This window comes from Papio anubis, chromosome 2 (genome assembly GCF_008728515.1).
Source record: "Papio anubis isolate 15944 chromosome 2, Panubis1.0, whole genome shotgun sequence".
Lineage (NCBI taxonomy): Eukaryota > Metazoa > Chordata > Mammalia > Primates > Cercopithecidae > Papio > Papio anubis.
This window is the reverse complement of record NC_044977.1, coordinates 154686865-154704346: the sequence shown is the minus strand read 5'-3', so window position 1 is coordinate 154704346 and position 17482 is coordinate 154686865. Positions and strand designations below refer to the sequence as shown.

The 17482-nt window shown below is 37.2% G+C and overlaps 1 protein-coding gene and 1 long non-coding RNA gene across 8 annotated transcripts in view; one reads left to right on the top strand and one right to left on the bottom strand.

Annotated features, from left to right (window-relative positions):
* NCK1 (NCK adaptor protein 1) overlaps positions 1-16378 on the top strand; it is a 95463-nt gene extending 79085 nt beyond the window's left edge. For all 7 annotated transcript variants that reach the window (XM_031663735.1, XM_031663732.1, XM_031663737.1 and 4 more), the window contains 2 exons: positions 11414-12126; positions 14430-16378. In XM_031663735.1, coding sequence (XP_031519595.1) covers positions 11414-12126; positions 14430-14624 — 908 coding nt within the window. In that variant the 3' untranslated portion in view covers positions 14625-16378. The remainder of the gene's footprint in view (positions 1-11413; positions 12127-14429) is intronic.
* Positions 12016-17469, bottom strand: LOC116273831. Its single transcript, XR_004182281.1, has 2 exons — positions 17386-17469; positions 12016-12162 (listed from the first exon to the last, which is right to left on the bottom strand). It is a non-coding gene; the product is annotated as an uncharacterized LOC116273831 (long non-coding RNA).
* Between the last annotated feature and the right edge of the window lie 13 nt (positions 17470-17482).

Genomic DNA, 17482 nt, shown 5'->3' with positions numbered 1-17482 from the left:
TTAAAAAAAATTTTTTACAAGCATTTTATGAATTTATTTTTTTACACACCACCATTGTACAAACAAGGAGACTGGAGTTTTCTTTTTTAAACTTTTAGGATTGGGGGTACATGTGAAGGTTTGTTACATAGGTAAATACATGTCATGGGGGTTTGTTCGTATTATTTCTTTCTTTCCTTTTTTCCCCTCCACCCCGAGACCGAGTCTCATTCTGTTGCCCAAGTTGGAGTTCAGTGGCGTGATCTCAGCTCACTGCAACCTCCGCCTCCCAGGTTCAAGTGATTCTCCTGCCTAGGCCTCCCGAGTAGCTGGGATTACAGGTGCCCACCACCACGCCTGGCTAATTTTTGTATTTTTAGTAGAAATGGGGTTTCACCATGTTGGCCAGGCTGGTCTCGAACTCCCAGCGTCACGTGATCCATCCACCTCGGTCTCCCAAAGTGCTGGGATTACGGGCGTGCACCGCCGCGCCTGGCCTGTTGTACATATTATTTCATCACCCAGGTATCAAGCCCAGTACCCAATCATTATCTTTTCTCTTACTCTCCTTTGCCCACCCTTCCCCCTCAAGGGGGAAGTATTTGGTTTTCTGTTCTTGTGTTAGAAACTGGAGTTTAAAAAAGATTAAATAATTTGACCAAGATCACAGAGCCAGGAGCAGAACTAAAATTTAAACTTGTATCTCCTATTAAAGTTCTCATAGTGGATCTTTTATTACTAAAGAGTAGAGAATTGGAGTCAAGCAGTGGGTTAGAAAGGTTTGATGCAAAAAGGACTAGTCAAGGTTAAGAGAATTGTGGTGAACTGTGAGGTCAGGAAGTGCTATGATCTGAGTGTTTGTGTCCCCCAAAACTCGGCACCATCTCAGCTCACTGTAGCCTCCGCCTCCTGGGTTCAAATGATTCTCATGCCACAGCCACCCGAGTAGCTGGAATTACAGGTGTGCGCCACCATGACCGGCTAATTTTTGTATTTTTAGTAGTGACAGAGTTTCACCATGTTGGTCAGGCTGGTCTTGAACTCCTGACCTCCAAGTGATCTGCCTGCCTCGGCCTCCCAAAGTGCTGGGATTACAGGTGTGAGCCCCCGCGCCAGGCCATTCTTTTTTTGACATTGTGTAATTAGTCTTAGACATAATGTTTTTAAATATAAGCTTCCAGAGAGGATCATTCTAGGTTTTACTGATCTTTTGCACTTCTTATACTATACAAAACTGTGCAAATTCTGAATTTTCAAAAAAATCATTTGAAACTTAATCTGTATTTTCAGGTTTAACATTTTTTAAAAAAATTTTCCTCATATCATTCAGTTTTACTCAATTTAACATTTATTGAGAATCTGCTATGTGAAACAGCCACTGTTGGCTTTGAATAGTGATGTCATGTGATTGCAGCTTTATAGGAAGATTAGACTGGTTGATATGAACGATGGGTTGACTGAGGGAGAAATTGAATTAATAAGGAAACTAGTTTAGTGGGGTCACGAAAGCTCTGGTACAACATAATAGGCCTGAAGAAGAGTGACCATAGTGAGAAGAGGAAGTATTGCTTGTAAGGAGATATGATTGTGAGGATTTGATGTAAAACTCTTAAAAATTTTTTTTGTGGGGTAAAATTTATATAACATAAAATTAACCATTTTAAAGTATGTAATTCAGTAGTATTGAGTACATTAACAATGTTGTGCAGCCATCACTGCTGCTTCCAAAATGTTTCCATCACCTCAAAAATAGTCATTCTCAATCAGTCCCTGGCAATTACGAATCTGCTTTCTGTCTCTATGGATTTACTTTTTCTGGATAATTTATATAAATGGAATCATACAGTATGTGACCTTTTGTGTCTGACTTCTTTCATTTAGTATAATATTTTCAAGGTTTATCCACGTTGTAGCATGTATCAGTAATTCATCCCTTTTATGGCCGAATAACCTTTTTTTTTTTTTTTTTCCCTGAGACAGAGTCTCGCCCTGTCACTCAGGCTGGAGTGCAGTGGCGCAATCTCAGCTCACTGCAATCTTTGCTGCTTGGATTCAAGTGATTCTCCTGCCTCAGCCTCCTAAGTAGCTGGGATTACAGACACATGCCACCACACCCGGCTAATTTGTGTATTTTTAGTAGAGACGGGATTTCACCATGTTGGCCAGGCTGGTCATGAACTCCTGACCTCAAGTCGTCTGCCCACCTCGGCCTCCCGAAGTGCTGGGATTACAGACGTGAGCCACTGCGCCCGGCTGGCTGAATAACTATTACATGTATATATCACATTTTGGTTATCGTGAACAGCTTTGTGATAAACATTCATGTACAGTTATTATTTGAATATCTATTTTCAGTTAAACCTAAAATTGGAATTGCTGGATCATATGGTAATTCTGTTTTGCTTTTTGAGAAACCATCTGTTTTTCACATGGTGGCACCGTTTTACATTCCAACCAGTATTGTGAGGGAGATTCCAGTTTCTCCACATCCCTGCCAACACCTATTTTCTTTTTTTGTTTGCTTATAGCCATTGTAGTAGGTGTGAGGTAGGATCATTGTGGTTTTGATTTACATTTCTCTAATGACTAATGATATTGAGGATCTTTTCTTGTGCCTGTTGGCCATTTGTATACTTTAGTTGGAACAATGTTTATTCAAGTCCTTTGCCCATTTTTGAAGTAGTTGTTTTTGTTGTTGGGCTCTAAGAGTTGTTTATATGTTCTGGATACTAGACCATTATCAGAATTATGATTTGCAAATATTCTCTTCTAATTCTGTAGATTGTCTTTTCACTTTCTTGATAGTGTCTTATAGACAAATGTTTTTAATTTTAATGAAGCATAATGGATCTTGTTTTTTTGGTTGCTTATGCTTTTAGTGTCAGTATCTAAGAATCCATTGCTAAATCCAAGGTCACATATATTTACTCCTATGTTTTCTTCTAAGAGTTTTATAGTTTTAGCTCTGACATTTGGTCATTTTGAGTTAATTTTTATATATGACGGGAAGTTGGAGTCCAGTTTCATTCTTTTGTTTATGGATATGCATTTGTTCCAGTACCCTTTGTTGAAGAAACTATTCTTTCTTCCCACTGAGTGGTCTTGGCACCATTGATGAAGATCAATTGACCGTAGATGCATGGGTTTATTTGAGGACTCCCAATTCTGTTTAATTGCTGTATATGTCTGTCCTTATTCCAATACCACACTGTTTTGATTACTGTGGCTTTGTAGTAAGTTTTGAAATCAGAAAGGGAGAGTCTTCCCACTTGATTTTCCTTTTTCAAGATTGTTTTGGCTGCTTAGGGTCCACCTTGCAGTTCTGTGTGAATATTAGAATCAACCTTTTCATTTCTTTGGAAGAAAAACAAAACACAATGGTTGAACTTTAGTAAGAATTGCATTGAATCTGTGGATTGCTTTGGATACTATTGCCATCTTACACAGAATATCTTTCCATTTATTTAAGTCTTCTTTAATTTCTTTCAGCGGTGTTTTGCAGTGTTTAGTTTATGAGTCTGATACTTAGTTAAAGTTATTCCTATGTATCTTATTCTTCTTAATGCTGTTATAAATGGATTGTTTTCTTAATTTTGGCTTTGAATTGTTCATTGCTAACATATAGAAATACAACTGATTTTGTGTGTTGATCTTGCAACTTTGCTGAATTTGTTTATTCTCACTCTGTGTGAGTGTGTGTGTGTGTGTGTATTCTTTCGGATTTTCTGTTTATAAGATCATGTCATCTGTGGATACTTTTTCCCCTCCCTAATTGCTTTGACTAGCACTTCCAATACAATGTTAAATAGAAGTAATGGAAGAGAGCATCCTTGTTCTTGTCTTGTTTCTGTTCTTAGGGTGGAAAACTTTGTCTTTCACCATTGAGTGTGATGTCAGCTCCACAGTTTTTTGCAGATGCCCTTTATCATATTGAGGAAATTGCCTTCTAATCCTAGTTTGCTGAGCATTGTTATCATGAAATGGTTTTGGATTTTGTCCAATGCTTTTTCTATATCAATTGAGATAATCATTTGTTTTTTCCCCTTTATTTTACTAGTATGAAGTGTATTATATTGATTTTCATATGTTGAACCACCCTTGCATAAATCCCATTTACTCATATACAGTCCTTTTAATATGCTTGCTGGATTTGGTTTTCCTAGTACAAATGATCCGTATTTTTCACAGATTCTGTATTTGTGAATTCACTTATTGGCTAAAATTTATTTATAAGCCCAAAGTTGATACTTGCAGTGTTTTGTGGACATGTGCAGTGTGGCAAAAATGTGAGTCATTTGATGTGCACATTCCGAGTCGAGGCGATATTCCGCCTTCTTATTTCAACTTTCATACTATAAACAAGTGTCCTTTGCACAGTCTATTTAGTGCCACATTTTTTGCATTTTTGTACTTGTTGATGATTTTGCTGTTTAAAATGGCCCCCAAGCATAGTGATGAAGTGTGGTCTAGAGTTCATAAACACAAGAAAGCTGTGAATTTGCCTTACGGAAAAAATGTGTGTTAGATAAGCTTCATTTAGGCGTGAGTTACAGTGATGTTGTGAATTCAATGTTAATCACAATTTATATTAAACAAAGTGTCTTTAAAAAGAAACACACATAAAACAAGGTTATGTAGTGATTGGTTAGCAAAAACATGACTGGAGCCTAACCCTGTTTTTCCCTTAGGAGCTGTGGTTCAGTATTTGCTAATTCAGTATTTATGGTAACTTTATAGAATGTAACTACTGCAAATAATGAAAATCAACTGAATTTTGTTGAGGATTTTTGCATCTATATTTCTAAGTGATATTAGCCTGTTTTCTTGTGATAGCTTTGGTATTCTGGGTAATGTTGGCCTCACAGAATGAGTTAATAAGTATTCTCTCCCTTTTTCTTTTTAGAGATGTTTTAGAAGTATTGATGTTAATTCTTCTTTAAACATTGGGTAAAATCCACTAGTGAAACCATCCGGTCCAGAGCACATTATGTGCGAGATGTTTTGTTACTGATTGAATATTTTACTTGTTATATGTCTGTTCACATTTTCTATTTTTTCCAGAGTCAGCTTTGTGGTAGTTTGTGTGTCTCTTGGAATTGATCTTGTTTTCTAGGTTTATTAATTTATTGGCATACAGTTGTTCATAGTATTCGTTTATAATCCTTTTAAAAATATCTGTAAGGCCTGTAGAAATGTTATTATTTTATTTATTTGAGTGTCTCTCGTTGGTCTAGCTAAAGAGTTTTTAATTTTGCTGATATTTTCAGATAACCACATTTTGGTTTTGTTGATTTCCTCTCTTTTTCTGTTCTCTTTTGTGTATATCTCTGCTCTAATTTTTATTATTTCCTTCTTTTAGCTTTGAGTTTAGTTTTCCTTTTCCAGTTCCTTAAGATTAAGTTGGTAATTAGAGATCTTTCTTCTTCTTTATGCAAGCTTCTAGGGCTATAAATTTCCCTCTGAGCATTGCTTTTGCTGCCTCCCATAGGTTTTTCTATGTTATGTTTTCATTTTCATTTGTCTCACAGTGATGTCCAATCTTGTGAAATTTCTTGGTGACCTATTGGTTTAAGAGAGTGTTAGTTGCCACACACTTGTTAATTTTCCAGTTTTCCTTTCTGTTATCGATGTATAGGTTCATTCCATTGTGGTCAGAAAAGATATTTTGTATGACTTCAATCTCAGATTTATTGAGGCTCTTTTTTTTTTTTTAAAATAGAGACAGGGTCTCTCTTTGTTACCTAGGCTGGAGTGCAGTAGCATGATCATGGCTCACTGTAGCCTTTGAACTCCTGGGCTCAAGCAATCTTCCCAACTCAGCCTCCTGAGTAGCTGGAACTACAGGTATGCACCACCACACCTGGCTAATTATTTTGTTTTATTTTTTCTTTTTATAGAGACAAATTCTCACCATCTTGTCCAGGCTGCTGTCAGGCTCCTGGGCTCAAGTGATTCCCCCCACCTTGGCCTCCCAAAGCATTGCAATTACAGGCTTGAGCCACTGTGCCTGGCCTACTGAACCTTGTTTTGTGTCCTAACATATGGTCTGTCTTGCAGAATATTCAGTGTACACTTGAGAAAAATGTGTACTATATTCTGCTTTTGTTTGATGGAATATTCTCTATATGTCTGTTAGGTCTAGTTGGTTTATAGTACTGCTCAAGGCCTCTATTTCCTTAAAGATCTTTCATTTAGTTCTGTCCCTTACAGAAAGTGGGGTATTGATGTCTCCAAGTATATTGAACTATTTTTCTCCCTCAATTCTGTCATTTTTTGCTTTATATGCCTTGAGGCTCTCTTGTTAGGTATGCATATATTTGTAACTGTTACAATTCTTGATGGACTGATTCTTTTATCAATATTTACTGTCCTTTGTCTTTAAGTCTGTGTTATGTGATATGTATTTATTTATTTTTAGACAGAGTCTTGCTCTGTTGCGCAGGCTGGAGTGCAGTGGCATGACCTCGGCTCACTGCAACCTCTGCCTCCCAGGTTCAAGCAATTCTTCTGTCTCAGCCTCCCGAGTAGCTGGGATTACAGGCACCCGCCATCATGCCCAACTAGTTTTTCTATTTTTGGTAGAGACAGGGTTTCACCATGTTGGCCAGGCTGGTCTTGAACTCCTGACCTCAAGTGATCCACCCGCCTCGGCTTCCTAAAGTGCTGGGATTACAGGCATGAGCCACCGTACCCGGCCTATGCTGTGTGATATTTATATAGCCACCCCACTCTCTTAGTTATCTTTTACATGGGATATCTTCTTCCATCCTTTCATTTTCAGACCTAGTTGCATCTTTGTTTGGATCTAAAGTGAGTGTCTTACAAATAACAGAGTTGCATCATGTTATTTTTAATCTGTTTATATTTAAAGTCATATCTGATAAGGAAGGATTTCTGCTATTTTGCTGTTTTCATTTGCTTTTTTTTTCTTTCAATTCTTCTATTACTGTCTTCTCTGGTGATTTCTTTTTCTTTTTTTTTTTTTTGGAGGGTGGGGGTTAAGGTCTTACTCTGTCACCCAGGCTGGAGTGCAGTGGTGTAATCTCTGCTCACTGCAACCTCTGCCTCCCAGGTTCAAGCGACACTTATGCCTCAGCCTCTCAAGTAGACTACAGGTGCATGCCATGATGCCTGGCTAATTTTTTGGTATTTTTTGGTAGAGTCGAGGTCTCAGCATGTTGGCCAGGCTGATCTTGAACTTCTGACCTCAAGTGATCTGCCCACCTCTGCCTCCCAAAGTGCTGGGATTACAGGTGTGGGCCACTGTGACTGGCCTATTTTTTCTGATATATTGTTTTATTATCCTTCTCATTTTTCTTTCTGTATTGTTTTTGTTTTTGTTTTTCCTTAGTGGTTACCCTGGGGATTAACATCTTAGGTTTTTAACAGTCATGTTTGAATTAATACCAACTTAGTTTCAGTACTATGCATAACTCTGCTCCTTTGCAGCTACATCTTTGTATGTTACATCTTTACACATTAAAATATATGTCCATTAACCTAGAATTGAAATTTTGGTTTTATGCATTTGTATTTTAAATTATGTAGGAAAGAAAAGGAGAATTTACAAACAAAAACTGCAATACTACTGACTTTCATATTTACCTATGTAGCTACCTTTGCCGTTGCTCTTTATATCTTCATATGACTTCAAATTACTGTCTATGTTTTTTCATTTTAGCCTGGAGGATTCTGTTTAGCATTTCTTTTCTTTCTTTCTTTTTTTTTTTTTTTGAGACAGAATCTTGCTCTGTCTCCCAGGCTGGAGTGCAGTGGTGCAGTCTCAGCTCACTACAACCTCCACCTCCCGGGTTCAAGCAATTCTTCTGCCTCAACCTCCTGAGTAGCTGGGACTACAGGTGCGTGCCACCACGCCCGGCTAATTTTTTGTATTTTTAGTAGAGACAGGGTTTCACCATGTTGGCCAGGCTGGTCTCGATCTCCTGACCTTGTGATCTGCCCACCTCGGCCTCCCAGAGTGCTGGGATTACAGGTGTGAGCCACTGCTCCCAGCCTCTCTTTAGCATTTCTTAGCACAGGTCTGGTAGTGATGAATTCCTTTAGTTTTTGTTTATCTGGGAATGTCTTATGTTCTCCTTCATTTTTGAAGGACAGTTTTGCTAAATGTAGAATTCTTGGTTGGCTCCTCTGCTTTCAGCATCAGATTCTATCCCCTCCCCAGGGCTTATTATTGCTGCTTATTGTGAGTGGTTTTTGTTTGCTTGTTTAGTGACTTTTCTAAGCTATTTTTATAAGGTCTATGGTTCTGGTCATGTGGGGCCACTGAAGTTGATTCCATTTGCTTGGTAATCAGCTAGTGTTTTGACAGTTTCATTAAAACACCTGGAGCCAAAAGAAAAAAACAAAGCAAAAAAAACCTCTCCCCATCTTTACACATGGATTTATGTTGGGGCACTATTTGACCACTTAGTGATGCCATTTATAATTCTGCCTTAGCCTTTCGCTTACTGTTTGCTCAAGGCCTGAAGATCAGCCAGGGTGAAAGCTTAGGGTCTTCTTGGGTCTTTCTGGGCCTTTCGTGAGTGTGCGTCCAGCCCTGGCCTTGTGCACGTCCTTCTTGATTGGCATACACACCCCTTATTACCCATGAATATCCTTTCCCATTCCCTTTCTGTCCAGGCTTTTCCATCTGTCTGTTTCTTGTCCCAGTTGTTGTCCCTTGCCCCAGGCTGCTGCATCAATTAAATGATTTTTGCAAAAACCACCCAGGAAGACTCCCTATACCTGGGAATGATGCAAGTCAGGCAAAGCCAAGGCAAGCCATTGCTCAGGTCCTTCAGGGAGCTGCCAGACAAGTTGAAACCCACAATCATAATTGTTTAAAAATGAGATCTGTATTGCTTCCTCTGGCATTAGGAGTGCAGGTTACTATCCACACAGCCATCACTGACTTGGGGTGTGGGGGATAGTGGGCAGGCAACTTAGGATGCTGTAGCACTCTCTTTACCACAGAGCAGCAACTTCTTTCTTCACCAAGCCTTGCCCTAGATTTTATACGTTTTTTTTTTTTTTTTTTTTTTTTTTTTACTAGATTCCAGAATTCTGCAGAAGTTGAGTCTGACAGTGTTTACCAGCTCATTAATTGCATTCATTGCTTTTTGCAGTGACAGTGCCATTTTTGGTGGTATCACCCCAAATGTAGGGATTTCTCAGAAGGTTATCATTAACCAGAAGTAAGAAAATTAGGAAGGAAGAAGTTGATTTATGGGTACAGACTGGATTATTTGTATTTGGACATGAATGTTGGGTTTGAGGTACTGATGGCACAATCTGTGGGTGTCTAGTGACAGTTAGAATTGTAGTGCCTGAATTCCAGAAAGGTCTTAGAGCTGCAAAGAGATCTGGGAACCTTCTGCACAGAAATTATAGAAAATGAAAGTGTATGATTTCCTCGGAATAGAGAGGAAGGTCAAGTATGGCATCTTGTGAAACACTTTCAGCTAAGAAATTCTTCATTTATTCATTCAGCATGTTCGCTGACTGCTGAATAAATAATTTTGTTTTTCCTTTGTTCCTACTACTGATGTATGTACTGCTAAGCATTGGAGATAGAAAGGAATAAGATCTCGTTTTCTGCCCTCAGGAAGTTCACTTATATTGAGGAAGACAGACAAGTAAACAAGTACAATGCAATGTGATAATAACAAGGTTAGAGGAGCCCAGACAGAGGTAAACAAGAATATGTAAACAGGTCGGGAGGGAAAATAAGAAATTCAGGGAAGTCAAAGAAGGAGAAAACATAATGGAGAGAGTGGGCTGTGATCTTGGTTGCTGCATAGAGTTTGAGAAGGCTGAGGACTTTAAAAGTTACTGATTTGACAGTAAGGAGAGATGACATAATGTATTCATAAGAATGGTTTTAATTGAGTAGTTTTGTTAGAATGCTGGAGACAAAGGATCAGATAATAAAGAGTTGGGAGTGTGAGTAGTGAAAAAGTTGAGGGAAAAGGAAAAGACAACTTTTTTTTTTTTTTTTTTTGAGACAGTCTCGCTCTGTCGCCAGGCTGGAGTGTAGTGGCATGATCTTGACTCACTGCAACCTCCACCTTCCAGGTTCAAGCAATTCTCCTGCGTAGCTGGGACTACAGGCGTGCACCACCACGCCCAGCTAAGTTTTGTATTTTTAGTAGAGACGGGGTTTCACCATGTTTGGCCAGGATGGTCTTGATCTCTTGACCTTGTGATCCGCCCGCCTCGGCCTCCCAAAATGCTGGGATTACTGGCATGAGCCACCACGCCCAGCTGGGAAAGACAACTTTTAAAAGAGTGGTATAAGTTTATTCTATGGGAAAATTGGACCAGTTAGAGAAAAAAAAAATTAGCAAAATGTTACCGTTTAAAAGTTGTAGCAGAGTTAAAAATAACTTCATTTTGAATTAGAAAAGATTTGAGTGTGTTTTTAGATAATTGAAGGGACTGAATAGGAAGGAAAATAAGGATGTCGAGTCCCAAGAGAGTCCGGAAAGATAGTATTAAGATCCTAGAAGGATCAGGATTTGGAGACTTGAGTGAAGAAAGAGAGTGAGAATAATGAGAGTTTTGAGACAAAAGGAATTTGAGAAGTTTTACCTAGGGAGGCCTGTTTTCTAGGTAAAGTAGAACATAAAATCACACGCTAAGAAATGGGCAGCAGTGAAAATGCCTGACTGAAGTTGATGTAGCATACATTTGTATTGATAGTACCATTTGGTGATTTTCTCATTGCTTTCAGCACATATGTATTTATTAAGCATTTACTGTGTACTAAGCACTGTACAAGATCCTTGGGATTCTATCTGTAAACAAACAAAACTCCCTGCCCTTGTGGTGGTTACATGTGACTGGGGTAAGGGGAGAAAAACAAATAAATAATATTTTAAAATAAACATATGAGGTAAATAACGCTACCTGGGTCTGGGAACCAAGAAAGCAAATGGGAAGATTAGCCAGACATAACTGCAATTTTATATTGCATATCATATTATAATTTAAGATAGAAATAATTTTATTTTTATACAGCTCATTGTAGAATCTAGCTTGCTTTAAACTAAGACAAGAAGAGTATGGGTATGGTGGAGCCTTTGTGTACGTAGATTGTAGCTATGAAAGAAATCTGTATTTACATTTAAGAGAGAATTCATCAATTTAGGACAACTTTATAATTATGTTATAAAGTTATTTCAGGGCCTTTGACAAGAGAAAAGATGGTGAACTGTCATATAATAACTGAAATTAAATATTTATTTCGTTAGAAAAAGATAATTTGCATCTTATTTCCAAAAAGATGATTTTTAACTACATAGAAATTTGTTATGTTTAAAGGCTTTCAAGATCTATATAGAGTTGAAGATCCCTTTTTAATAATGAATAAATTGGTTCTTTTGGTAATCAATTTTTTATATTCTCCTCTCATGGCCCTTTTTAATTTCAACAGGCATTGGAAAAGTGAAAAGAAAACCTAGTGTGCCAGATTCTGCATCTCCTGCTGATGATAGTTTTGTTGACCCAGGGGAACGTCTCTATGACCTCAACATGCCCGCTTATGTGAAATTTAACTACATGGCTGAGAGAGAGGATGAATTGTCATTGATAAAGGGGACAAAGGTGATCGTCATGGAGAAATGCAGTGATGGGTGGTGGCGTGGTAGCTACAATGGACAAGTTGGATGGTTCCCTTCAAACTATGTAACTGAAGAAGGTGACAGTCCTTTGGGTGACCATGTGGGTTCTCTGTCAGAGAAATTAGCAGCAGTCGTCAATAACCTAAATACCGGGCAAGTGTTGCATGTGGTACAGGCTCTTTACCCATTCAGCTCATCTAACGATGAAGAACTTAATTTCGAGAAAGGAGATGTAATGGATGTTATTGAAAAACCTGAAAATGACCCAGAATGGTGGAAATGCAGGAAGATCAATGGTATGGTTGGTCTAGTACCAAAAAACTATGTTACCGTTATGCAGAATAATCCATTAACCTCAGGTTTAGAGCCATCACCTCCACAGTGTGATTACATTAGGCCTTCACTCACGGGAAAGTTTGCTGGCAATCCTTGGTATTATGGCAAAGTCACCAGGCATCAAGCAGAAATGGCATTAAACGAAAGAGGACACGAAGGGGATTTCCTCATTCGAGATAGTGAATCTTCGGTAAGTTGATTTTCAGATGTAAATACAAATAGAGCTCTGTGTATTAAAAAGAAAGAGAGAAATGGAGAGGTTAAGTGGCTTCCCTAAAGTTAACCAGGTAACAAGCTGGGACATAACATAAGCATAAATGTTCCAAAGCTAAAGTCAGCATTCTTTCTAGCTATCTATTTTCTTTTTTTTTTTTTTTTTTTTTTTTTTTGAGACGGAGTCTCGCTCTGTCGCCCAGGCTGGAGTGCAGTGGCGGAGTCTCGCTCTGTCGCCCAGGCTGGAGTGCAGTGGCCAGATCTCAGCTCACTGCAAGCTCCGCCTCCCGGGTTCCCGCTATTCTCCTGCCTCAGCCTCCCGAGTAGCTGGGACCACAGGCGCCGCCACCTCGCCCGGCTAATTTTTTGTGTTTTTAGTAGAGACGGGGTTTCGCCGTGTTAGCCAGGATGGTCTCGATCTCCTGACCTTGTGATCCGCCCGTCTCGGCCTCCCAAAGTGCTGGGATTACAGGCTTGAGCCACCGCGCCCGGCCCTAGCTATCTATTTTCAATGAAAGAGAGTTGTGGCAGTGATGCTACATGCTGAGTTATTTGGTCTTTTCTAGTTCTGTTGATTTTGCATTCCTGATATATTTTCTGTTGCATTAAACTAAATGGAGAAAATGGAACATTGACTTCTTCATTGAATGTAGAATAATACTGTAGATTAAATTGGGAAACATTTTAAAAATTGCTATTGGATACAATGTGTAAGAAGATAGTCACTGAGTCCTTATGACATAGGAAATCCCTGAATTTAAAAAATTGATACTAAGTTTCTTCATAAATTGGTTACTTGGAAATTGGAATACACTTTTTATTGTAATCTCAAAAAACCTATTTTAACACTGTGTTTGAAATGCATTTGCAATAAAAGGTAAATTATATTGCAATACTAGTAAACAATAAAACTATAAAACCATAAAAGTTGAAAAATAGTATGGTTTCATGGTCTCTTTTAGATACTGTTTAGGATATTAGAATTTGATGACACTCATTTTCCTTAAAAATGTCCTTTTCCTTGATAAAAGATATCATTACTTTTCCATTTATTAAATCATGATTAATCTTGGCTTTGCGTGAGTATGTTTGTACAAAAGGGAATGTGTAATTGCACAAAATTTTGAAAGAAAGTGTGTGGAAGTGGGGTGTGGTGGGGAGAGAGATTAATTGAACTTCTAATATGAAGTTCAGGAAAATGGGGCCTGTGCCTAATCCCTCAGAAAAGCAGTTGGTTGGCAGTAGGGAAGAGTGATGACATCCATTTTCTGTTAGTTGCCTGATCTGGCTCACTGTTTGAAACTTTGGGAGTAACTGTAGAAAAAGAGGCTTTTGGGGGTTGATATAGACTGTAACAACAACAACAACAACAAAAAACCTAATTAAAAAGAAAATAGCTTGAATGCAGAATTGTGTGTATTTTCTTGTGGGTAATTGAGCATAAATATAAGACAAAATACAATATATACCATTATTTTTAGCAATATACTTTTTAAGGTTAGGTCTCAAGTAGGCATACTTTGTTTAGCCTTCACAGTGTTTTTTTGTTTAAATTCATTGCCCATATTTAAATATTAGGATATTTATTATAAAAATTCAGACTTTGGACCATTTAAAATTGGAAGAACTACCAACATTGAGACCCTATTCCTGCGGGGCAACAATCACAGCTGAGAAGTCACCACTTCTTTAGATTGGTGATACACTGTCATTTTCTCTGCCCATCTACCCTTCCACTCTGACACTTGTTTACGTTATTCTTTTGGCTCTTGTAGGCATTTGAGTTTGTGGCCTTTCCTTAAAGTTTAGATTAATTCTCATTTGTGTGTTCTTCATTTTTGGGAATTCAGCGTGTTATCCCTAAGACAGCTACTGTTAGCTACACATTGAAAAGGGGTTGGGTGGGTATCTTAGACTTTCTCATGTGTTTCTCTGACTGGAGAGAAGATAGCTCTTGTTCTTCAAATATGTAAGGGATTTGCTGTGGGTGTCTACTGGTGGAGCTGTGGGTGTTAAGAGACTTTTGATTACGCAGGTTTGAATCCTGGCTCTGTTGTTAACTAGATGGATGATACTGGCCAATTTATTAATAGCTTCCCTGAGACTCAGTTTTCACATCTGTAAAAAGGGTTTTGTTTTAGGGAGTAAAGGAGATAAATCTATGTAAATAATTTACCATGGTACCTAGGACTTAGTGCTTAGATTTTAGCTTTTAGTTTAATATAAAAATACTGATAGAGGGCTTTCAAAATGTTTACTGTATTTTTTTTTCTCTTTTAGCCAAATGATTTCTCAGTATCACTAAAAGCACAAGGGAAAAACAAGCATTTTAAAGTCCAACTAAAAGAGACTGTCTACTGCATTGGGCAGCGTAAATTCAGCACCATGGAAGAACTTGTAGAACATTACAAAAAGGCACCAATTTTTACAAGTGAACAAGGAGAAAAATTATATCTTGTCAAGCATTTATCATGATACTGCTGACCAGAAGTGACTGCTGCATAGCTGTAATTTGTCATGTAATTGAAGACTGAGATAATGTTGGGTCCATCGTGCTTGATTGGAAATTGCTGTTTCTAAACCTTTATGAGAATCGACAATAAGTATTTTTATTATAATTCAGCCCATACATATATACTATGTATGCAGTGCATCTGCATAGAACAGTTCCTTATCCTTGGCCTTCTGTTTTATTGTTTTTTTCTTTGCTGTTTTCCCTTTGCTTCTAATATTACAGTTTTGTATTTTGAAAAAAAAAATCAAATAATGCTTATCAGAATCTTTATATGGAAGAAATCCTTTATTGCCTATCCTTTGTTTCCTTGTAAAGGCACCCTGTTCTGTTATGGTTTTTCATTATATAAAATTATTATATCTATATATGACATATGCTAAAATAAATTTCTTGGAGAGTGTTAATCTTTTCTGTGACTAAATAGCAATAATAAATGGAAAATTAGAAATTATTTCCAGGTATTGTATTTGTCACAGGCCATTGTAAATACCAAGTATATTGTGTCTGCCTTAATTTTAAAAAATGCATTCATTGTCTTCAGTCGTACAGAAAGACACATGAGACATAGATTAGAAAACATGTTGTACAATTTTAATTTACAACTGTTGGAAACAAAAATCACTTTCTTAATTTTTTTTCCAGTGCTTCTCCCTTATCTGGTTATTCAAGAAAGCCAAATTGTTTCTGAGATATTTAGCTTTTCAAACTGTAAATAGATGCTCTAGTGTTATTTATTTTTTTTAATCCCACTTGTTTTACCAGGGCATCTTGTATTAGGATATGTTATATTTATGCCAGTGGGAAACAAGTTATGGCCAAGTTTTGCAAAAATAGGAAGCAGTGAGATACTTGGTTTTTTCTCCTCACTAAATATCAGTAATTATCAGGAATGGTATTACATATTTTCATTTCCTCTTTTCAGCTTTAAATTTTGTTGATTGGGACGCTAGAACTGATGTATACCTGAGGAAAAAATAGAATGTGCTCATGGTTAGGGAAAATTATATTATTTTTAATTTTTTCTTTTTTTTTTTTAACCAAGTAGGAATTTGGGTGTATGGATGAGAGGTTAATCTGCTTCTGTAGGCTGTAGAAGAAAACCAGTTGTATTTTATGGTCATAATTTGTCCCCCTATTATTGTGGAGATTTAAATTTAAGTAAAGTAGCCGTCAATATTTTAATTGAAAAATACTAAAGCCACATAACTGAGTAGGATGTCATATGATACTTTCATCAAATTCCCTAATGCTGCCTAAGCATATGGATGTTTTAATTCTTTGCTATGTTATAAACAGATATCTAATACACCAGAATTATTGATGGTAAAATGGAAGTTGTGTAACTTGTGAATTTTTTTATCAATGTTTTAAATATTTTATTATTTAAATCTTAAAATCATTTAAAGACTTAGGTTGCCACTGGGTGGCAGCCATGGCTTCTCCCACTAAGCAGCAGAAGTGACCAAATATAATAAGACAAATTTTCATCTCTATTACATCTGCTTTTAAAACATTTTAGTTCATATTCTATTATTTTTCTAACTCAGTGCTCCTTTGTTAAAGGTAATTATTAGTAGTTAAGTTTTTAATGGAAGTAAAACTCATGTATGCTTATCTTCTTTGCTGTAAAATCACATGAATATAAATTGAGGAAAACTGTTTAAATGGTTGTAGGACGACTAGTAGTAAACATCGTCTTAATTTTTAACATGTATATGATGAGGCTTTCCTTTTATTTGCTGTACGTTTCTGGGTTTTTCCCCAGTCTTCCTTATGAAAAAAATGTATGTTTGTAAAACAGGAACAATTAATGCTTTGCATCACAGACATAAACTACTCACAGTAAACTGCACTGAGCTGACATTAATAGAGCAGACTTTTGAGAAAGTAGGAATGTAGTAGCACTGGAAACAAAATGCAAATTTCTGTTCCATATTTAGGTTTATCGTAGCTATGGAGCTCCCAGATAACCCATGTGTGCCAGTAATATCTATTGTGTGCTCTTAATACAGTATAAAAACCTCGCTGGAAGCTACTTATTTTGTACTTACACATTTTACCAGTTTTTAAAAAGTCTTAACACAATGCTTACACCAGTGACTGTTTTTATAATACTTGAAGTAACTTTAAGAACTGAAACAACCCTGGAAAACATCTACATAGCTAGATAGTAACAATACTTGTATTAGAAACCAAGTTTCCTTATTCCCAGCCTGGTGTGTGTATCATGACACACTACTCTGTGTATGTTTGGTTTTAGACTAGGAGGAGAGTCCTGGGAAGAGCAGTATGACAGAAGTTTTCTTCCACATGAGGAGAATGCGTAGTTTCAAATTTAAATACACGTAACAGATGGAACCCTGCCTAACTCCTACAAATGACTTCCCCAAAATCTTAGTAGAAGGTTTTTTAGAACATTATGTAAGCTTTGTAACAAAAACAATTGCCATTGTGTCCCTTATTTAGTCATAAATCCTTAGGATTCAGCTGAATATATAGTCACACATGTATATTACACATATATCACTATACAGTTAACACATGCACCCTGCACTATTTAGTGACAAATAATATTGCTAAACAAAACAGGAAGGCTTCATGCAATCTATTGCCATTGCTAGAAGAATAAATAGGCCTAGAAGATGAGCAACTTGGGTGGTTAGAATAAGGTCATTCTTGCAGAATATGGCACTTAAATTACCTCCAGCTGTAATGTCCTACCTTATAATCCAGAGGTTGCATAGAAGCAGGGTTGTCACAGTCTATGTAGTACCTTTGTGAGAATTAGGAAAAGGCATCTTTTTCTCTAGGCAGGCCC